Source organism: Sebastes umbrosus, chromosome 4 (genome assembly GCF_015220745.1).
Source record: "Sebastes umbrosus isolate fSebUmb1 chromosome 4, fSebUmb1.pri, whole genome shotgun sequence".
Classification (NCBI taxonomy): domain Eukaryota; kingdom Metazoa; phylum Chordata; class Actinopteri; order Perciformes; family Sebastidae; genus Sebastes; species Sebastes umbrosus.
Window position 1 is genome coordinate 16,100,485 of NC_051272.1, and position 21,654 is coordinate 16,122,138.

The following is a 21,654-nucleotide window of genomic DNA, read 5'->3' on the forward strand; positions in this document are numbered from 1 at the left end:
AGGTTGACGCGACTCGACGGAACTCAGAAGGAGAGAGAGGGCAAACCGCTCTGAGGCTCTCTGCAATATAGTGAGCGAGCAGCGGCAGCACCGCCCTCCTTCGTCTTCTTCTCCACCCTCGCCACGCTGGTTGCTACGTCACAGAGCCGCACAGACACAGAGGAGGGACCGGGAGTAAGTAGCGGCTTCTCTTCTCTCCGTTAACAGCTCCTCCTCTCCGTCTAGACAACAGTACAACTCTGCTTCTCATGACCCCGAGGAGCGAAGGTCACCATCAGCCATCACTGATCATTACATTACATGTAGGTTATTGACTTTTAGTCTCAGGTGTGGATCAAGCCTCAAATAACCCTGATGACGTCATCAGGGTTATTTTTGGGGGGATTTTGGAAACACTCCATAGCCATAGAAGACATAGTCTGAAATGACATACTATGCACTACATACTCAGGTGTACTATCGTTCAACATACTTTTGTGTGAATAAACAGTAGTATTTATCTTTTCGGATGCACTGATCAGTAATTTACATCTTCACTTTCCTGAGAGCCTCCTTGCCGGTTGGACCAAAACGACGATTTGTGAGAATCAAAGTCTGACTTAGTTTAAAATATGTATTGATTGATGAATTATAATAGCCCTGCAAACACACAACTGAGTGCAACAGACATTCAACAAGTCACATGGGACATGTGTTGGCAGGGTGCCCTGTTAAAGGGACACTTGTCTTCTATGGCTATGGTTCTCTGTTAGAGCCCCACAGCTGTGGAACTCCCTTCCAGAGAAATTCAGGCTAGTAAACTCTGTTTCTTCTTTTAAATCACGCCTCAAAACCTACCTTTACAGGAAGGCCTTTTTATGGCAATTCCTTGTTTTAAATTTCATTATTGTTGACTTTTTGTACAAAAGTCTTATGTTTAACATTTTATTTTGGCCTACGTTTTTATTTTATTATTATTGTTTTCGGACACAGCCTTATACTTACACATAAATTTAAGCGTTATTGAAGTTATAGAGCTGTCCGTCAAAGTCCGTTATGAACGTTGTCCTCACTACCGCATTGGATTGTGGGATATTTAGGCCACCGTAGTATCCAGCATTGCATACGGTAATATTTCACAGGAAATAGTATGCAATTTGCATACTATTGGTTTCATACTAAGGTTTCGGACATACTAAAAAATGTCACATACTGTTTTAGTGTACTAAATAGCATGTTAGTATGACATTTTGGACGCAACCATTGTTTAACTGTATTCACAGGCTGAGTGGTACTCTGTGAACTTGATATGTAAAACTAGTTAAGTGTCCCTTTAACAGGGCTCCCTGCCAACACATGTCCCATGTGACTTGTTGAATGCCTGTTGCACTCAGTTGTGTGTTTGCAGGGCTATTATAATTCATCAATCAATTTAGATTTCCCATAAAATGTACATTATGTATTTGACTGCCTGTTAGTGTTGCCACAATACTGTAATTTCTAATTAAATTGAGACAACATTGAGGGCATAACATTTTAGATTTTTTATTAAAAGATAAATAACAGCCCTTAAGATGTGAGTTAGTAGAAGAAATAATCCTTTAAGGAAAAACACACCATTTAGTGTTTTCTGAATAATTCTTCCAGTTGTTTGATTATTTGCTTTAAGACGACTTTACTGACTTTTGATGCCATTTTGCATACTATTAATGCATCATACTTGTTAGAAAAACATTATGTAATATTAGCTAGACGAGAACCCACTGAAATGCACAATCATACACTTATGACATAGCAAAGAAAAATAGCATAAGTCAACATATTAAAAACACAGCAATAGGAACTTAGAAGACTATGACTGTGTGTAAAATGTGCACGACCACAATACAGCGGGTCTAAATAATGAATATATACTGTTTAAGTTTATTAGAATGCAAAAACATGTATATATAAAAACATCAATGTAAAAGGGTTGACAGTAGATATAGGGAAAGGCAGCCGAAATTGAGACTTACACATAAGGTCATGGAAGGTAAGGGGCCAAGGTATTTTAAGAATTAATTTATGCTAATTAGGGACTCTCATAGATATTTAACTAGAGGCCGGGACGCAGGGAAAAGGATAAGAGTCTGAGGAATGGATCTATCATATGTTACTTTTCTCCTCCTAAACCATGCTTTAGAAAGATATTCAGAAAATACAAAAACATTATCAAAAAGATATTCAATTAAGGCTCTAGTCTCCATAACTATCAAATCTAACATGCACTTTTTGAAATGATATTTGTTGTAAATCATGATATAAAGGACAAAATACAATGAAATGAATTCGTTCTCAACCTCATTTAGTTCACAATATTGACACAGTCTTTCGCTTTCAATTACACTTCTGTATCTTCCTGTTTCAATAAGTAATGGTAATATACCACATCCTATCTGTGCACAAAGTGACCTCTGACTTTTAGACAAATTATATTTAACATATTTTTCACATTTGTTATCTTTCATAAATAAACTTAGTTCTTAATTTGGGCTTTGTCTCAATGAATATGTATTTGTATATGATCTGTAATATAATTATTTTTGATATGTCAAATAAATCAAAATATGCACTACTAAACTGATCAACTACATTACGCTACATTTGCAAAAGTGGATAACAGATGCAGTAGCTGTTTACCTTGTTAAAAATCCAGAAAAAAAGTTCAGACAGATAATGTGTATTTTTTATTTAACTGTGATGAAAATGTTAGCAAAGAAACAAATAAAAAAAACAAAAAACAGTGCATTCAGATCAGAAACTGCAAACCGATAAAGATACTTGCCCATGCAGAGCAGTATCTTTTTGTGCAAAACCTCACAGGGTTTGTTTTACTATAGAGAAAAGCTCAGATACGTCTTATGGTGGAGCAGGAGTAAACTCCAGTAAACATTAAAAACGGACAAGTAATTTATAGAGATCCCCTATCATCTGCAGGATGGGTACAGGGTAGTCACATTCCAAAAAGCCTCAGCAGAGGGCCCTCTAATTTTAGCAGAGGAAGGTTACCATACTTGGGAGAAGGATTGGGAAGTGTGCAGCACAGTCACATGACGGGCCTGGTGGTGAGTCAGAAAAAGAGACAGCCAGGTCACCTCTGAAGTATACTCGTTCATTTGAGAATAGGGGGCCTGCATTGACAAAGGTCAGACATGCAAAAGGCCAAATAAAAATGTCTATAAACATGCAGTGTCTTGAGTTGTATGAAAAATATATAACATTCCTCAATTTGTGTTTGAGAAGGTCAGCTGTTTTTGTACCTGACAGTTTTGTCCTGCACATGTAATACGAGACTGTAAAGCAGGTTATTGCGGTCAGACAGGGGCTAGTAGCAATTACATAATCTTCTGACTTTCTACAGCTACCTTTAACCCTTGGCTACGTAAACAGTGTCCACATGCTGCCTCCTTCATAGACACTCTCAGATGTCACCCTGTAAACCTCAAGGTCAAACTCTGTATTTACAGAATGGTAGACTACTCCATTGTGCTTTAAAGTGAAGACTTATTTATCGGACACATTAAAACTTTACCCTCGTCAATAAAGAAAGGAACTAAATGTTTTATTTCAAGAGTCAGCTGCTCAGCTGCAGCTCTGATCTGACTTTAATTCACATCTGAGGCTGTAATGCTATTATTACTGTCAACTTGGTGCTGCTTCCTCTTTTGTCTGCTCGTACAACAGCAGAGACACATCTTAATTTGCTCGTAGGAGTTTAGGTTATAATTTGATGCTATATAAAGTACTTCCCCAGTGTTCTTAGACTTGATTGGTAACTGGATATAAAAAAATAAAACATAGTCTTGAGCCTATAATATGATGAATGTGCTCCATCTGCTGGACTCCTTTAGAAGGCACTGAGACTGTGTTAGTGAGCCTACAACGACCTCTGCTGGAGGATGTGTAGATAGTTGATTTCAGAAGATGGATTTGTTCATCTACTAGCAACATGTAATGATATATATATAAAAGATTTCAACTGCAGCTTCATTTTTAACTTTATCGTCCTCAGAGGGAATGTTGTCTTGAAGCAGGGGGAAACAGAACAAACACAGACTCAAACATTATCAACTCAAAACATAATTAAATACACAAAACATATAATGATGCTTAAACCCCAACACAAGCTAACAATGTGCAATACAATATGTGTATTGTGACAGTATAACATGAAACCTGGAGCTCAGCCATCATCATCCAATGCAGACATCAACTGTTAAAACATCATCACCATCACAGGCTTCCAGTGAGTTTTAGGATAATAATAATAATAATAATATTAATAAATTGGACTTATATAGAACCTTTCAAGAAACCCAAGGATGCTTTACAAAGAGGTCACTCAAATTCATACTACTAATAAAATAGAGGAAATTGAACTGTAGCTAAGTCATTAAAGAGTGATGGGTAGATAGAGTAGATAAACTTTAAGATTATAGTATATGCCTGAATGCGTTGCCCCTAACTTTTTATTTTACATGGTACAAAGATATGTCCCTGGCACCAAAGTACCAAAAAAGAGTTCTGTAGTTCTGGGTCCAACATGTGGAAAACAACATCAATTGATGCTTTAAAGATGTTAAAACTCAACTTTTTATCTTTTACTTCTTTAACAAAATTATGTTCACTTCTGAGACATTTTAATTATTAAAATGATAATGATCGCAGTGGTTATGGTAACCATATTTATTATATTATATTATATTATATTTCTTTTTAATTTTATTGTATTTTATTTAAATTTTGTTTATTATTTTACTTCCCTTTTTAATTTATTTTAATTTGTAACTGTTCTTTTTCATTTGTATTATTTATATTAATTAATTATTATTATTATTATTATTATTATTATTATTATTATTATTATTATTATTATTATTATTATTATTATTTCTTCTTTGTGTAACTAATTACTGTTATATTTCTATTTCATTTTATTGTATTTTATTTTAATTTTGTTTATTATTTTACTTCCCTTTTTAATTTATTTAAATTTGTAACTGTTGTTTTTCATTTGTATTATTTATATTCATTTTTATTATTATTATTTCTTTTTTTTGGTGTCTGAGTCACAGAGCAAAAAGACTAAAGCTTTAGTGAAAATATAAGTTAGAAGATAATTAATAATAAGAACCAATAGGATTCTTTCATAGGATGCCGGTAGGCGGGACTTCCTGCAGGAAGGCTGTGTGTTATGTAGCTGTTTCTGTTACGACATGTGAACTGTTTTCAGGGCATTTCTTCTTGTTGGTTTGCGGTCATTTTTGTAGCTCAAAGCGAAAGAAAGGGACCGTGTTAAACAGAAATACATTGGGGAGGCACTGATCTGACTTTAAACAGGAAAAGGTTTAATTCACTAGTATATAAACAGTCTGGAGGATTGTCAGGACAATGCAGACCTTCACAGCCATAAGATCATTTGTTTTCCACTATCCTAAAACTATTGCTGTGGTCACAGTAACAGGTAATTATTTTCTGGAAGAAATAACAACTTGCTTTTAGAGTCTAGTGCTAACAAGTGTAACAAGCTCATATTGTCAAAATATTCTTCATTTAAAATTCAAACCAGGTGTTTTTAGACATAATGTGACATGTACCTATTTTGCTTTGCTCTTCTGTAATTACTGCATTAGAGCACATGAGTACATATTTACTAGCCCACAGTTTAAATACACAATGTGGGCTTTCATTATAGTTATACAAATGACTGATATGATTATAGCCTTGATTGTTGTCTATATGGTCACATGATGTAAAGTATGATTTTCATAGAGGGATGGTTGGATAGACAGAGATTTGACAACAATCAAGGTACATACAAGTGTATCAGTGAATAATAATAATAAAATAATAACATCAGTGCGATTGTTTTACGTTTTGTTAATGCATCTTTGGGAATTTTCAAATTTAACAAATCTAAAAATCAATAAATACATGTTTAAAAAAAAATACACGACTGCAGTCCTGACATACAATTAAATAGTCAAGGACAAAAACACAATAAAGCGAACATTTTCCTTGTGGTCCTCTTAAGAAATTGATCTTCAAGACAAACAAAACACATGCAAAACAAACAGCCAAAACTGAATTATACTAACAGGCAAAACTAAGTTATTAGAGCGCACAAAACAGACGCTCTTCAGAGTTTTTGTAAAAATAGTATACAAAGATGTGCTTCAAGAATGAAAGAAATTGATTCTTTAATCTATGAAATGTCAAAAAATATTGAAAAGATTTCCCGGAGAGATTTCCCAATTGGCGTCTTGAAATAGCTTGTTTTTATAAACCCTTTTTACAGTGTTCAAAAGCAGCAAATTAATTTGTTTGAAAGGCTGGAACCAACTTTTTTTTTTTTTTTCAGGCTAATATTTGTCATTTTTGCTTGAAAAATGACAAATGATAACAAAATAGTTGCTGGTAGTTTGGATGTAAAACCTTTTGACATTTGAGGATATTTTGGTGCTACATTTAAAGGCTGCAGTTCTGTGAACAGGTTTCTCAGTTATCTATGAAAGGCAGAGAGGTATTTAACTTTGTGGACTTTGTTACAGGAGTGGGACTTCTTGGTGTGAAGAAATGGATGGCAGGTGGTGTGTGTCGCAGCAGAGCCTCGTTGGATGGAAAGACCGTCCTGATCACCGGAGGCAACACTGGGATTGGCAAAGAGACCGCTGTTGACCTGGCTGGAAGGGGTTAGTGATGTATCCTGGTTTCATATTTTGGTCTTTAACTATCTAATTTCATTTGAAACGTACAAGATTTGCTGCTGTGTTTCAGGCGCGAGAGTCATTCTGGCCTGCAGAGACATGGACAGAGCCAATAAAGCTGCAGAAGAGGTGAGGAGGAGGACCGGAAATGACAACGTTATTGTCAAGAAATTGGACTTGGCGTCTCTAAAGTCGGTGCGAGAACTAGCCAAAGACGTCCTGGCGAGCGAAGAGAGGCTGGATGTTCTCATCAATAATGCAGGTAAATGTACAGATCACCTCTGACCCCTGATTGCTGTGATATATCCAACAGCTTTGAGACTTTTGATTATTATTTTTAGGTATTATGAGCTGTCCAAAATGGCAGACTGAAGATGGCTTTGAAATGCAGTTCGGTGTGAACCACCTGGGCCACTTCCTTTTGACAAACTGTCTGACAGATCTCCTGAAGAAATCGTCTCCGAGCCGCGTCGTCAACGTCTCCAGTTTAGCTCATGAAAGAGGTGCAGTTAATTTATCTTTTTCTGTTTCACTTCAAGAGATGTAGATTTTTATTCTCTCTAAGGAATGTCATCTTTTTAGTGTGTCATTTAATATTTAATACCACGTCTGTGAATACTGCTTTCACTCAACAGGTCAAATCTATTTTGATGACATACATCAGGAGAAAGATTACCGCCCTAGGAAAAGCTATTCACAAAGTAAACTAGCTAATGTCCTGTTTACAAAGGAGCTGGCTAACAGGCTGCAAGGTATTTCAACCTTTTATAGCTCACACCTATGCAGCGTTTAATAAACTGAATAAAGTGGATACATGATGTCCTATGTCTTGTTATTTTGCAGGTAGCGGAGTAACGACATACAGCCTTCACCCTGGAATAATCCGGACGGAGCTCGGCCGTCACTTCTGGCCCACAATTCCCCTGTGGAAGAGAGTTGTATTCACACCACTCAGTTTCCTCATCAAGTCTCCTACAGAAGGGGCTCAGACCACCATCTACTGCGCTGTGGAGGAAAGCCTGCAGGATAAGAGTGGACTCTACTACAGGTCAGTCATTGTAACGCTGTAGACCGTAGCTTCATTATTAGAGGTGAGACAGCCACTATCAAAATATCTTAGTATATCGAGATTTTTGGGAGCCCCAGAGCAAAAATTAGTGAACTGTTAACCTCCATTGCTGACAGTGTGATAGCAAACAATTGTCTATTCGTCCAGCAGACTCGGAGTAACATTTGTATTCATTTTGGTTTCATATTCATGGGCACCTGATGAATGAATTTTTTTCTCTCCACTGACTCCTGACGGAAATATCTGGCTTTTAAGCTGCTAAATGCGCTACAATGTTCATCAGCTCGTCGCTGACTTGTCATTTGGTGCTGGCCAGGTAGCATACAGCGTGCTTATCAGAGCTTTTTTTGCAGAAGACAGCTGCCTGCTGCAGGTGGAAACTAAGTTGATGAAAGCATAGCTGCAGGCAAGAAAACCAAAAAGATTTATCTAAAATAAATTAATAGGCTTCCTAGAGCTCAGAGGGACTGCAGAGACACCTACAAGTGACCCCTTTCACATTATACATACAGCACAGTGGTCATTTGATATTCATATTGTTGTATAAAAAAATATGATCGGCACAACTTTAAAACTCGATTTTTAGCACAGGGATCTTTGTCGAGACTGGGTGTCAAAATCAGGTTATAAAACAGGGCTCAACCATAGACCATAGTTTTTTGCCATCGCCATCTTAGTTATTTGCAACCAGAAGTGACACAAGAGGGTGGAGCTAAGTACAATTGAATGCTGAATAAGACATTTTTAGGCGACCAAAATGTTACAATTAACTTTCATGAACTGAAAACACACTGTGAAAGGGTTAAAGTTCTACGACGAAAACACGGACAACTCCCAGACCGCCGTGGTAGCAAACTGTCAATTACAAGGTAGCCTCGCCCTAAAACACACCCTGCTTTATCATCTATTTGACTCTAAATGGGACCATAATTTACTAAATGAACATCATGCTGTATTGAAGAAGACTTGAAACTAGCGATTGAGACCATAAACTCATGTTTACAATGTTTACTGAGGTAATAAATCAAGTGAGAAGTAGGCTCATTTTCTCATAGACTTCTATACAAGCAGACTTCTTTTTTGCAACCAGAGGAGTTGCAAGAATGCAATTTTAAGGCCCTTCTGCATTAGCTTCACTTTTCAGATCCGGAGTTGGACTCAACTAAAGGCCCTTATCAAGTCAGTGGATATTGTGCTTTAGCAGTACATATTCCCAAACAAAATATCAATTAATTAAATTACCACAAATCAATGGCCATTCAGTGAATCTGGAGCTTTTGAGGCCAATAAAAACAAAATATTAATTGATTCCTATTGTGTGGATTATCACTTTGCTTGCAGTCAATGCAGTGGTATATTTTCCTCCTACTAGACAGGAAGATATGTAAATATGTTGCTTATCACAGAATCATCTGATATGTCATCAGTATCTTGGATTAAATATTCAGTACCCTTGTATTGTAAGTTACTTTGTGATTCACATTCTTATCCTGAATCTGAACTTGTTCTCTGGACTAAATGAGCACCATAGTAACGTATCGAGTCACATGTTTAAGACTAAATTCTTGCACTGATTGCAGCGACTGCGCCCCTAAAACGGCGGCCCCTCAGGGTCTGGATGACGAAGCTGCCAAGAAGCTGTGGGATCTGAGTGCCTCTCTGGTCGGTCTGACATAATCACAGTGACATGGATGCCGATCATCATCACCCTCGTAGCACCAAACGGACTGCCAGGTGGCCTGAGGAAGGACTGGTGCTCTTTCTAATGAGCATCTGTGTAGCTACTATCAGCTGTGCTCCTACTTAATGTGACAAATGAGTAAACAGAGTGATAGACATTTATTCAGAATATACAACAAACTACTTGCAAAAATACTATGGATTTCTTAAACAGAAGCAATGCTTCACAGGTAAGTTACATGGAAGCCGTATGATCTTTAGTTTTGATTGCCATTAGCGTGAAATGACATTTTAACTGACAAGTTTCACCAATGTCTGTGTTGACTAAGGGCTAGAATGTCATTCTATGTTACTTGATTTCATCACATAAGAATAACGTGTGCTTTGAAGGTTTTTGTAACACTGTTAATAGCAAGTTTTTTTCCTCCTGGGCAATAAAGTGCTGTTAACATAGCCCATCGTTTACCTGTTTTTTTTTTAAGGCATATTTTTCATTCATTCACATCACGTGTATTCTTCATTTTGTTCCATGTGAGACCAACAATATTGAAATATAACACATTTTGGTTACATCATCATGAATTAAAAATGCTCCTAATACATTAAATGTATCTGTCCACTCTTTTTTTTTTTTTTTTTTTTTTTTTTTTTTTTTAGGTTTCTTTATCTTGAAGGCACTTTGTACAAATTTGCTACAAACAGTCAAATTTCATCTTACTCAAAGCTACATCTCAGACAAGTGCATCACATTTTTTTCTTTTCAAAAGAAAGCCCATTAATGGTTCTAATTACATATGCACAATGTGCACCCGAGTGGCCTGCTGGCTACAAATGGACCCTGTATGTTCCCTACGAGTTACATTATCATGTAAGAGAGCTAGATCAGAGGAAAAGTACCGTGTCTTGGCATTTACATTCAAAACTGTAATACATATACAGCAGATGTTGTGATGTCAAAATATAATAATCCTTAAGGTTGGGTGTAACACAGGGAGGAAGTCTATCTATATTGCTCAGTTTCAATATATATATATTTTTATAAATTATACATTATTCAACATCTAGATGGCTGCGAGTCTACACAGCTGAACCTATGGATGTACTTCCTGACAATATGTGCTGCATAAACACCATCACTAACTAATGAGCCAGCTCTTCAAAATCAGAAAGCTGTTTCATCTGCTCCACTTGCATAGAGTGCCTTCTCACAAGTTTCTTCTTGGACTTGAGGCCGCCTCTCTTTGGTGTGTTTGGTGCTACCGGAGCTATGGATCTAATACCTGTGGCCAGAGGTGAGGAGGGCTTGCTACTGGCCCCGATGTCGGGGATGGGAGGGTTGGGGTTGATGTTGAGAGCGGGCAGGTGGCCGGGCCTGGTGTGGGAGATGTGGTCCAGCAGCAGGGTACCCGAGCCTCTCCTCTCCAGGAGGCCAGGTGCACGCCTGCGTGCTGCGCTGGGAGAGGACGGGCAGGCGTTGCCGTCTAGAGATTCTCTGGAGCTGGTCAGCATCGCTAATGGAGACGTGTTCAGTTTCCTTCGCTCCACAGGGACCTTAGGAGAGTCTAACATGGCAGAGCCTGAGTAGAGCTGCGAGTCTGAGTCATAGTGATCGTTCCCCAGATGTCTCCTATGCATTGTGTCTCTCAGACTGGCGATTCCACTGCTGCAGCTGCTGTTCTCCTGCTCTGTGGGCACCGTACTGCGCCGTGCCAACGGCTGGTGCTGGCCCAGAGATCTCTCATATGACGCTTTGGATGTTGGAGGAACTGATAGCGAGGTTGTCATTTTGCAGGGTTGTTCGCCCACCAGTGGGAATAAGCTGTCCTTCCCGTCCACGCTGCTCTGTCGAGATAACGCTGACCTCTTACTCAGAGAGAGTCCGTTCACCCCTGCGACGACATCCTCGGCAGAGCTGGCTTTCTTACTCTCCTCATGGGCGGCGGCTGCGGCCAGGACCGAAGGAGCGATCAGCCCCCAAGGCTCCGACTGCAGCCTCTTCAGCTGGGGCAAGCGTGCACGTTTGGGGTTTGCAGGCCGCCGTGTCGGAGACGTGGGCCCGTTGGCGAGCTTTGCAGCTGAACTGGAGGTTTTCAGCTTGGTCTGGAAACTGAAGACTGTGTTTTGTTGCTCTTGCTCAGGCGTGGGAGATGCAGTGACGTTGATATCAGACGGAGAGGTGCAGTACGCTTGGGAGGACACCTCGTTCAGCTCTGGTGACGGCGGCACATTTAAGTACTGTTTGGTGGTTTTAGTGCCAGACGGTGACTTGTCTGTGGTGATTATAATGACCTCCTTTCCTTTAGCTTTGCATGCATCCAAGAGCAGCTTCAGCGTCTCCTTATCGTCTGCGTTGATGGCGTAGACAAGGGCCGAGGCCCCACTCCTGTCCTCCAGACTGGGATCGGCTCCGTTGCTCAGCAGGTGATCCACCACCTCGTGGCCGGCCTTGTGGATGCAGGCGTGCATGAGAGCCGTCCTACCGGCTTTGTCTTGTATGTTGGGGTCCGCCTGGTTGTCCAGCAAGTATTTCACCAGCTTGGACTTGCTCACACTCTGCTGGTCGGTGTGCATGGACATGCAGGCCACCATGAGAGGCGTCTCTCCACGCTCATTGCTCTCGTTGATGTATGCACCTCCATCCAACAGGAGCCTGGTGAGTCTCAAGCGTTTGAGCCATACCGCCTTCAGGAGCGAGTTCCCATCAGTCCGCAGCTCCAGGATATCCGCCATCTCCCAGCCAATCACAGATCTTCTCGGTGTTGAACTTACAGCTAGCAGCCCTTTGAACAAAATCATTAGAAGTTAGTTCAGCTCACATTGCAAAATCTTTACAATTTAACACATTGTTTTCGGTTTTTTTACTAAATCACCACCAGCAGGTGGCAGTCTGTCACAACTTAAAGGTTATAAATATAACTTACTGTTACAGATTTCTGATATAGGAAATATATTATTTATATAATAATTCAGATGAAGATAATGTGTTAAAAAAATGTAGTTTTCCAAAGTGGAAATGGATCTAAAATCATGTCCATGCAGGAGACACCATGGCACCTGTTAGATTCATAAACAAATACTGATGGATGATCATGATATATTGAAATGTAAAGTTGATCTCGTTGTATCTGTCAAGACAGCAGCTTGCTTGTGCCTCTTTATCCATCACATGTATGGAAGCAACGACGAACAACGACGAATAAAAGCGTCCATCAACATATAAGTGCGCAAAAACACCAGCCTTGTTCATCTTTAAAAAAAAAACTAAAAAAATGTCTTAAAAGATTCTACATAAACGATTTTTAATATCTAAAATCAAAATAGTGACAACACTATGTGCTTAGACAGTCGACATATATAAATATGGGCACCCCCGTGATGCGTAAGAGTCGCTGTCCATGGTTCTCATCTTGGAGAACTTGGCGACAGAAACGCGCTCTATTACAACAAATGACTGGGTTGGTCTGTTTTCTCCATTAAAACCTGCATTTGACATTGTCTTTATTATGTAATATTAATACACATTATATATATAACATTATACATATATGTAAAGCATAATCCATTTTTTACCAGCCTCATCTAAGATGGATAAAGACATAAAGTTGAATTAATTAACCTTCGTTTTTTGATCATTTTGTTTAGTTTAATAATTTCGCAGAGCAACTTAATGTCTGCTATTTCTCTTACCTGGTCAGAGGAGAGGTTTTCCATTGCTCAAAGTATAACCCGGTGCTTTGTCATGCAATAGGGAAGAAATTTGGGTATAAAATGAATGATTCAAAAGAGGAAAGTTTGTTGCAGTTCTTCGCAATATCTCCTATTTTATTCTCAGCCTCGACTGTTTCCCATCGACGCGTCCTAGTTTAGGTGACAGGGATACCTCTCTGGCACCATCGCACATGAGCTGTGTGGCTTTTTGTTATGGAGGCTCACTACATCAGTCCAATGGGGAGTATTCCTTTCACTGCGCACTCAAGGATCACAACCTGGAGATGCTTGCTGGGGTTATAAATAACTTACTTTTCTTGCTTGTTGAATGAAACGTGTTTTCTCTTGACGTCAGAGTAGTCGACCAAAATAAATTGCGTCTGATGAAAAAAAAAAAAAACCTCTGTCCTGATCTTCATGTCTGCAGCACACACACACAAACCAGCTCCCAAGCAAGCACATGTAAAATGTTCTGTTTTTTATTTGGATCATTTCAAAAAAGGATAAATGAACACACATAGGATGGAAATGAGGGGAATAACAATTTAGCTGTCTTTAATCCCCTTTATAAAAATGTGTGAATCCATGCCTTGGTATAAGTAAGCCTGTGCTATAAATAAGATTTAATCTGTCTGCGGTGTGTGGAGCATCAGTGCCAGTTGTTAGAATAAAAGACCGTCTTCCTATCTGCCATGTAATAAAGGGGCACAGAAAAAGACAATTCAGCTGTTAAAATATGACAAAGGAATCTGCTCTGGATCACCATCACCATCACACTGCTTCTTCTTCTTCTTCTGCAGGAAATGCCAACATGGGCTTCCTTAGACATTCAAATCAGGAGATCCTATTTTATAAGCAGTGATTCATCCATAACATAGCATAACATAATTAATAACTCGAGGTTATTTATGCAAATATCCAACCAAGTGCGTCTCTGATTGGCTTTTTTTGCTGCTCAATACATGAAGAGATAGAGCAAAAGATATTTCACACCTATATATAAATATATATATATATATATATATATTTACTGCACAATTAAAGAGGCCAAAACTTGTAGCAGCCATCACAGCTATACAGCCTAATAGGGACATTTCTATTTTTAGGTTGCTATGAGACAGCACAGAAGCAGTTTCTAATGAGAACAGTGATGTTCTCAGCCCTGCAAGGAAGGAACAGGTAAATCAGACACATAACATTCCACCGAGGACCGCCAAGCTTCTGTGGCATTTACTCACATACTTTTCTGATGGTGGTGGTGGTGGTGTTTTTTTTTCACTTGCACAAGGATGCAGCCACCACCACCACCACGTTCAATCATAGTCCTCTGACCCCTGCTCTTTCCCTCTGAGACCGGGACTAATCACTTTATGATCCATCCAAACACTTGACGTCTCAGGACTCCAGTCGTCAATGCCGGCAGTGATTTCTCACCTGTGATTGCCTTCTCGGGCCCCCGGGGACATGTTGTTTACGAGGCACATGGAGAAGGTGGTCTTATAAAAACAGCACATACAGTTGTCAAAAGAATGTGTCCATCCCATTCAAGAGACATTGTAATGTGCAAAAATCTGGTTTTGATTTGGTCAAATATCTTTTTTTATATAAAAGACTTCTCTGACATATTGTTTTTTATATCTTGAAGAGAGCAGATTGTATATTTAAGTATCAAACATCCTGAAGGAACCTGTGACATGTGCTTAAAAATTCATAGTTTTTATTCTAAGAACTGGTTGTCTCAATGCTTTTGGCCTAAAGTGCAACTGCTATTTAAACCTGCGGTAGGCAGAATGTTTTTGGCATCATTGGACAAAAAAATCCATAATAACCTTTCAGCATATTGTAAGTCAAGTGTTCTGAGAGAAAACTAGACTTCATCACCTCCTCATGGCTCTGTTTTCAGGCTTTAAAAAAAATCTAGTCTGTGACAGGAGACTTGGGCCAATCACAGGTCATTTCAGAGAGAGAGCGAGCGTTTCTATTGGCTGTGCTCTGGCTGGTGGGCGGTGCTTGGTATTTCCTTAACTGATCTCAACATGGCTACCGGGTCACAAAGTTTTTCATTTTACAGCTAAATAGTACACTACAAGATGTTTCTGTAAACATTTGAGGAGAGAAATAGGCATTACAGTGACAGAATATTGATTCATATTTGATCAGCGCTGCCTAGTTTCACCATTTGATCGGAGTTCATTAGTGATTGACAGCTGCTCAGAGACGGCAAGGCTCAAGCTCGGCTCTGATTGGTTGTTTTCCTCCGGTCTGTGAAATCTTGCAGATGCCATTAGGAGCACCGGAGGAAACCAGAGGACACAAAGGCATATGATTGTTTTTCAGATAACCTGTCTCATGCACTATACTGTCAGTATATATTGTCCGTTTTTAAAAAAATTGCTTTCTTAAATCATATTTGCTCCATTTCTACCCACTGTGGCTTTAAATAATGTATAATGTAGATTTGTTTTGTGCTATGTGACCTGTATCATGGACAGACTTACTGTCCACAGGGATATGACAGACCAGGGACCACACCAAGGCCAAAGCTCACTGGTTTCGTTCATTAGCACTGGGAGCAACAGGAACGTCAGCAGTCCTCATACAGCGTGATCTTTGCACCCAACGATGCTGTCGTCGGCGGTCTATTAAAGGGAAAATAAATAATTAAAGTGGAGAGAATAAGCGCCGTCACCCCTGGGAGCAGTTTCCATTTTCAGATATCTTACATCGCAGCTGCTGCTCTTCCTCCCCTCCTTTCTAAATATAACCTTTCCTTCAGTCTGCATTGTGAAATTTTTACTCAACAGACTACAGTAGCTCGGAGACTATTTATAGATCCTGCAAAGTACATGTAAAAGTTATCAACAGTTATCAAATTTAGAGACGGATCACAATGTCTCCCAAAGTAGTCAGCAACAGAATATCTGGTCTTAATCCCCAACCAATGTCAGTGTTTCAAGAAAAACTAAAGGAAATGGATTTAAGGAAAATAGAAATAATATATCTATATCTATAATATATCTATCTGAATTGGGCACTATGTCTATTTTTAAAATAGTGTGTTGATTAAATGTCCGGCTTCACTGATGTCAGTAAATCTTTGAGGATTTTTTTACCGATATGTCACACTGTATTTTTTTACCCGTACATTCCCTTGCCACTTGCATATAGCTGACTCTCAAAGTCTTGTATTGGCTTAAAATATGGATGTATTGCAGATTCTCTTTTTCAGGAACAAAGGGTCAAGGGTCAAAGCCGAGAATTTGAACAGTTTAGAAAAGCATCATAACACAAAAATGATCACAGGCCGTTTGAAGAATGGGACACAACCAGACTTTGATGAGTGCACTTGGACTGCCATAACAGTCGGCTAACTAAGCTAAGCATAACATGTGAAACAGGGGGAAACAGCTTGGCTCTTTCTAAAGGTAACAACATCTGCCTGCACTTTGTTTTTTGTAGCTGTTTCAGGTCTTTCTGCAAAGCTAAGTTAGCCGGCTGCTGGCAGTAGCTTTATATTTAGCGTATAGACATGGGTTGCTTCTGAAATTTCATACTAACATACTAGTATGCTAAAACAGTATGTGAGAGTTTTTTTGTATATCCGAAACCTTAGTATGAGACCAATAGTACGCAAATTGCATACTATTTCTGGTGAAATATTACAGTATGCAACACCGGAAATGGTGGCATACTTATCCCACAATGCAATGCAGTAGTCAGCAGAGTAACATTATTGTGATTGGCCCCGGTGCAAATTTTTTTCTTGGGCCCTCGCCCCAAACTCAAGCGCATGCTTGTGCGCACACACGCACGCACACACACAACCATTCCAGCCTTAGATCAGCACCACGGACAGCAGCCAGAGCTCCAAATTTATCAACGCTAACTTAACGGCATGCCCTGGACTCAGCAGCCAAATATTATCACAGACACAGATTTCAGTAGTTGCACATTTTCCGACATATGAGACGTAACAATTACAGTGCTATAGATTTAAATCCTTCATCCCACTCCATAATAACAAAAATAAACCAGTACTCACTCATTAGAAGTTCATCCTACAGCTCTTGTGCTAAGCAAAGTCATTTACAACGCTGCTTAAGAACCATGTCCTGTTTTATTGGAATGTCCTGGCCGTGAGCGACGCAGAATTTTTGTCAGACGCCCAGCTGTTTTTTTATTTATTCCTGTCACTCAACATGAAATCACCTCAATGGACCGGGAACGACTGATTGGTGAAGTTGAAATGAGAAATTATCTATACGATACCTCCTCATTTCACTACGAAATAAGGTGGCAGCTGGCTGGAGGGAGATCGCCAGGAGATCACCTGAACGTTTCCTACTCATGTTGGCTATATTGTTAGTCATTTCCAGTTAATATAACAATATTAAATGTGTGTTTTCTGTTTAAAAAGAACAAACGAAGGAAGATAAGTGGTTACGCCTCCAGTCTGATCTAGAGCGCACAGCTGATCAGTAGCCTGGTTGCGTGGTAGCGTAGTTTGTTTACATGACGTAACAAAAGTGCATATGACGGATTCAGTATGGACACGTTGTAGGAAGCTGATTTTTGGGCCCTTGACAGCTTCTGGACACCGGTTGCACCGTCAATATTTACGTCACTGGCGTTAGTGACAACAACGTTCATAATGGACGTTGATGGACAGCTCTGTAATATCAATAACACTTCACTTTAAGTGTGAGTATAAGATTTCACTTTGCTGGGCGTAATGTATATTTTGAGTTAAATCAGACTTTAATTCTCACAAACCGTCGTTTTGGTCACATGAGGTTGGCACGGGTTACCATGGTTACACGTCTCCAACTGGCAAGTACGCTCTCAGGAAGTGACGACGTAAATTACTGCTCAGTGCTCTTGAAGAGATACTGTTTATTTACACAAAAATATTTTGAACGGTAGTCCACATATTGAGTATGTATTGCATAGTATGTGATTTCAGATGCAGCAATGGTATCAATCTTCTCATCTAACTCTTTGCAAGAAAGAAAATACGTGTATTTCCCAAAATGTCAAACTTTTCCTTTAAAGGATTGAATAATGAACTACAGAATACAATTGTCTATGACTGTTTAAGATTAGAAAAACTGTGTATTGAGCGCAGACACATCCTCACTGTCCTGCAGAGCAGATCTGAATCTCTTGTCAGGAGAAATCTGCTGCTGTCATACAGAAGGATGTTTGATATTGTGAATACAGAAAAATCCACACAAGTTCTTTTGATACAATTAACTCATGAGGGAGATGTTTTTTTTTTACGCTGCCCATCTTTTCCATCTTGACAACCGCATTTACATTTCTACATAGAAGTTCCAGAGCGTATATATCCTCTGTTGTTGTTTGTCTCTTTAAAAGACTGAGTTTGACATTCTCATGGCATTTGGTGTCTCTGCGATTGTATCAAGCGAATGTGTGGGCTGCGACAGCAATGAACTGGCACGAACCCTGCTGCAGCTTTGCACCGGACTGCTCCATGCCTCCCTCCTACCTCGGCAGATTTAAGGAAAAAATGCCTCCAGTGCAGCTTAAAAACCTGCCACCCCTCACATATGCTGCAAGTTATTTTTTTTTTACTCATCCACTCATGATTATGTCCCGTGAAGTATAACACATTTTCAGACACTTTGATCTTTTCATATTGAGAAGTGCTACTTGAAATCTTGAAAATGGTTCCACTCCTCCTCTGCCTCCTTCTCCTTCATCACTCCTTCTGTTCTTTCACATCTTGCGGTGCAAACCAACACCTGCCCTGCTGGCAAGCGGTAATTGAGTAGAGCATTATTCAAAAGCATTATTCAAGGGCATTATACAGGCAACAATTTTGCTGGGTGATCATTGTGTATGTCGGCTGTATCCTAGGAGATTGGTGCATATCTAATAAGGAGTTTGTTACTCATTTTGCAGAGTGGGCACTTTGATGTCCTCCGTGTTGAATTTTGTGTTTTAGCTCAACATCCTCCTAATGAAGCAGAGGGCCTGAAGCTTCAGAATTGGTTGCTTATCAACTCTGCACGCCACTTATTAGGAGTTGTTGTGGAGCCTTTAATTGGATATTGGAATAGGAGGCGCCTTAATGGCTTGTCAGTAATCAAGTGGTCAAGATATATCCACAGATGACAGTATTGTTAACATCATTAAGAATTTCACCGTCAATATCCAAGCAGAACACTTTCTTCTTCATGTTTCATGATCGCGTTTCCTCCTGTCCTCTAAACCGACAAGTGTTTCCACAGTTTATCTTGTGTAGTTTGAGGTTCTGTACAGCCGCCTCACAAACTGCAGAAGTAATTAGTGGCAAAATTGATGTTTTGGTAGGATCTGTCACACCTCTGTTCACACCACCAAATCAAAAGCTTACCAATGTGTCTGCCCCCCATCGAGCGGACGGCAGAAACTCTCCCTGCTATCGAATAAGGTATCTAATGGAACACTACAGAGAGAATACACAGCCTTCAATAAACGTCCAGGGATACCTATCCGTGTATCAAGATTACTGGGCCTTCGGCACCTTTTCGTTTAAAGATTTCATTCATCTAAATCTGTGTAGTGTTTTATATCTGTATTAGTTACAGATTTGTAGAATAGGGTAGAAATATGTTGCTTTTAATACGTTTCAGTGCGAACAGTGTTTTGCGCTGTGAATTCGTCACAGACTGTCTCAGCGCTGCATCTGTCAGAAGTTTGGGTCTGTCGGAGTATGTGAGTACATCAGTGTGGATGAGTGGATGTTCTGACAGCGAGTTAGAGAACTTCACTCTGCTCGCGGTTCACACCCCTGAGACTGTGACGTCTTTGACACCATGAGGCACTCTGACCAAAATACACCTCCTCTGCAGCACAAGGTGGGGAAAGAGCTTTTTCTGTGCCTGTTGTTGTCGGTGACGTCAAATCATTCCAGCCCGTCCTCGAAGGATGTCAGGGCTCATCTGCAGAATCAGACATGACAGGACCGAACAGGATCAGCCAGGCCTCTGCAAAATGAGTCCTCTCTAGGTGACAGAACTAACAATAGATCTGAAGCTTCATAAACATGGCTGTAAGGCAGGATACCTGCCTCCTATTAATTTAAGACTTAATCATGCTCCACTGAGTACATACATAATTAGTTACTGAGCAACTGAATGAACCGTATCAACCTACAGTATAGTAGGCTGATCTTTACAGCTCTTTATATATATCTTCTCTAATAAATGTATTCCTGCTCCAATAAGAAAAAGGCTAGTGAATGGAGCTTTTGTTCAGAGAGCTGATTGTTCTTCAGGTTCCCGATAAGAAAATGTGGCAAGAAGACGGGACAAGCGTGTTGCAGCTGGGTCTGATCAGCTGTGTTGGGAGGTGGGAAGAGCTGGCAGGTACCAAAGGAAAAACACAAGTCAGTAATTATTGCTGGGTGCTAAAAGAAAGGAGCTGTGAGACAATGAAAGCTGTCACACTGAATGCATTCCAGCTCCTCAGAGATGAACTGTTCTTACACAGCATCCAGTTTGAGACTGAAAATGCTATATGTTCTTACAGGCTGTACTTCGTCACAGCAGTGCTTTGAGTTAAATGCTGAGTTATATGCTAGAATGTTAACATGCTGATGTTTAGCAGGTATAATGTTTACCATGTTCACCATATAGCATGTTAACATTTGCCCTTTCCAAGACTGCATTAACATGAGCTGCAGAGTGCAAAACTGCGGTAAAGCTGTTCGCCTCGCTCATCCTTACCATAATAACACTACTTTAGGAGCAACGAAAGTCACGACAGGGGCTGGCATCCATGACAAGCACGTCAGAGAACTACGGTGGCCTTCAGGTAACGTAAAAACATGAAAGGCTCTCTCTAAAGCCAGTGTTTGGTTTGTCCGTTCTGGGCTACTGTTGAAACATGGCGGCAACATGACGGACTCTGTGAAGAGGATCCGCTCATGTTCGCTCACGGTTCATTCTAAGCTAACAAAAACACAATGATTCTTAGTTTCAGGTGATTATACACTAATGAAAACTTAGTTATTATAAGTATTATATTCCATTTCTGCTAATAGATCCCCCGAAATTTAAAACAAGGAAGGAAGCGCTGCTTGGATCTGATGGCTCACACGACAGGTGCTCTTTAGGGAGGCAGGTAAAAGTACATGAAACAGAATCCAGGGAGTCTTGCTGAATAAATCATCCTCAAGTGGTGCAGACAACCATGGAAAAAAAACTAAGCCACTCCGTCTTGAGGTGAAAAAATATATCGTGATTTTATTTTCTGAGCATAGGCAATAAAACAAACCAACGTGTATCGACTCTAGGTCTTCATCAGGGTCTGTTAGTTAGTTAGTTAGTTGTTTTCCATGGTTGCACCACTTGATGATTTATCCAGCAAGACTTCCTGAATTCTGTTTCAGATCCCCCAAAATGTTACACCTTTCCTTTAAGGAACTTACAGTTCATCAACACAAATGCCTGTACCAAATTTCAT

At 39.7% G+C, this 21,654-nt stretch overlaps 2 protein-coding genes across 3 annotated transcripts; one reads left to right on the forward strand and one right to left on the reverse strand.

Annotated features, from left to right (window-relative positions):
* The first annotated feature begins 37 nt into the window (after positions 1-37).
* On the forward strand, positions 38-9,930 carry LOC119486274 (retinol dehydrogenase 13-like). Of its 2 annotated transcripts, none has more exons than XM_037766279.1 (7): positions 38-174; positions 6,570-6,710; positions 6,796-6,987; positions 7,067-7,228; positions 7,361-7,477; positions 7,569-7,773; positions 9,375-9,930. In XM_037766279.1, the coding sequence occupies exons 2-7, from the start codon at positions 6,599-6,601 to the stop codon at positions 9,469-9,471; spliced, it is 885 nt and encodes a 294-aa protein (XP_037622207.1). In that variant the 5' UTR covers positions 38-174; positions 6,570-6,598; the 3' UTR covers positions 9,472-9,930. The 2 variants fall into 2 exon arrangements, with proteins under 2 accessions (XP_037622207.1, XP_037622206.1); XM_037766278.1 differs by lacking the exon at positions 38-174 and adding an exon at positions 5,211-5,482.
* Positions 9,931-10,268: 338 nt separating this feature from the next.
* Positions 10,269-13,438, reverse strand: ankrd34c (ankyrin repeat domain 34C). Its single transcript, XM_037766275.1, has 2 exons — positions 13,162-13,438; positions 10,269-12,254 (listed from the first exon to the last, which is right to left on the reverse strand). Exon 2 carries the CDS (start codon positions 12,202-12,204, stop codon positions 10,615-10,617), a length of 1,590 nt encoding a protein of 529 aa, XP_037622203.1. The 5' UTR covers positions 12,205-12,254; positions 13,162-13,438; the 3' UTR covers positions 10,269-10,614.
* Between the last annotated feature and the right edge of the window lie 8,216 nt (positions 13,439-21,654).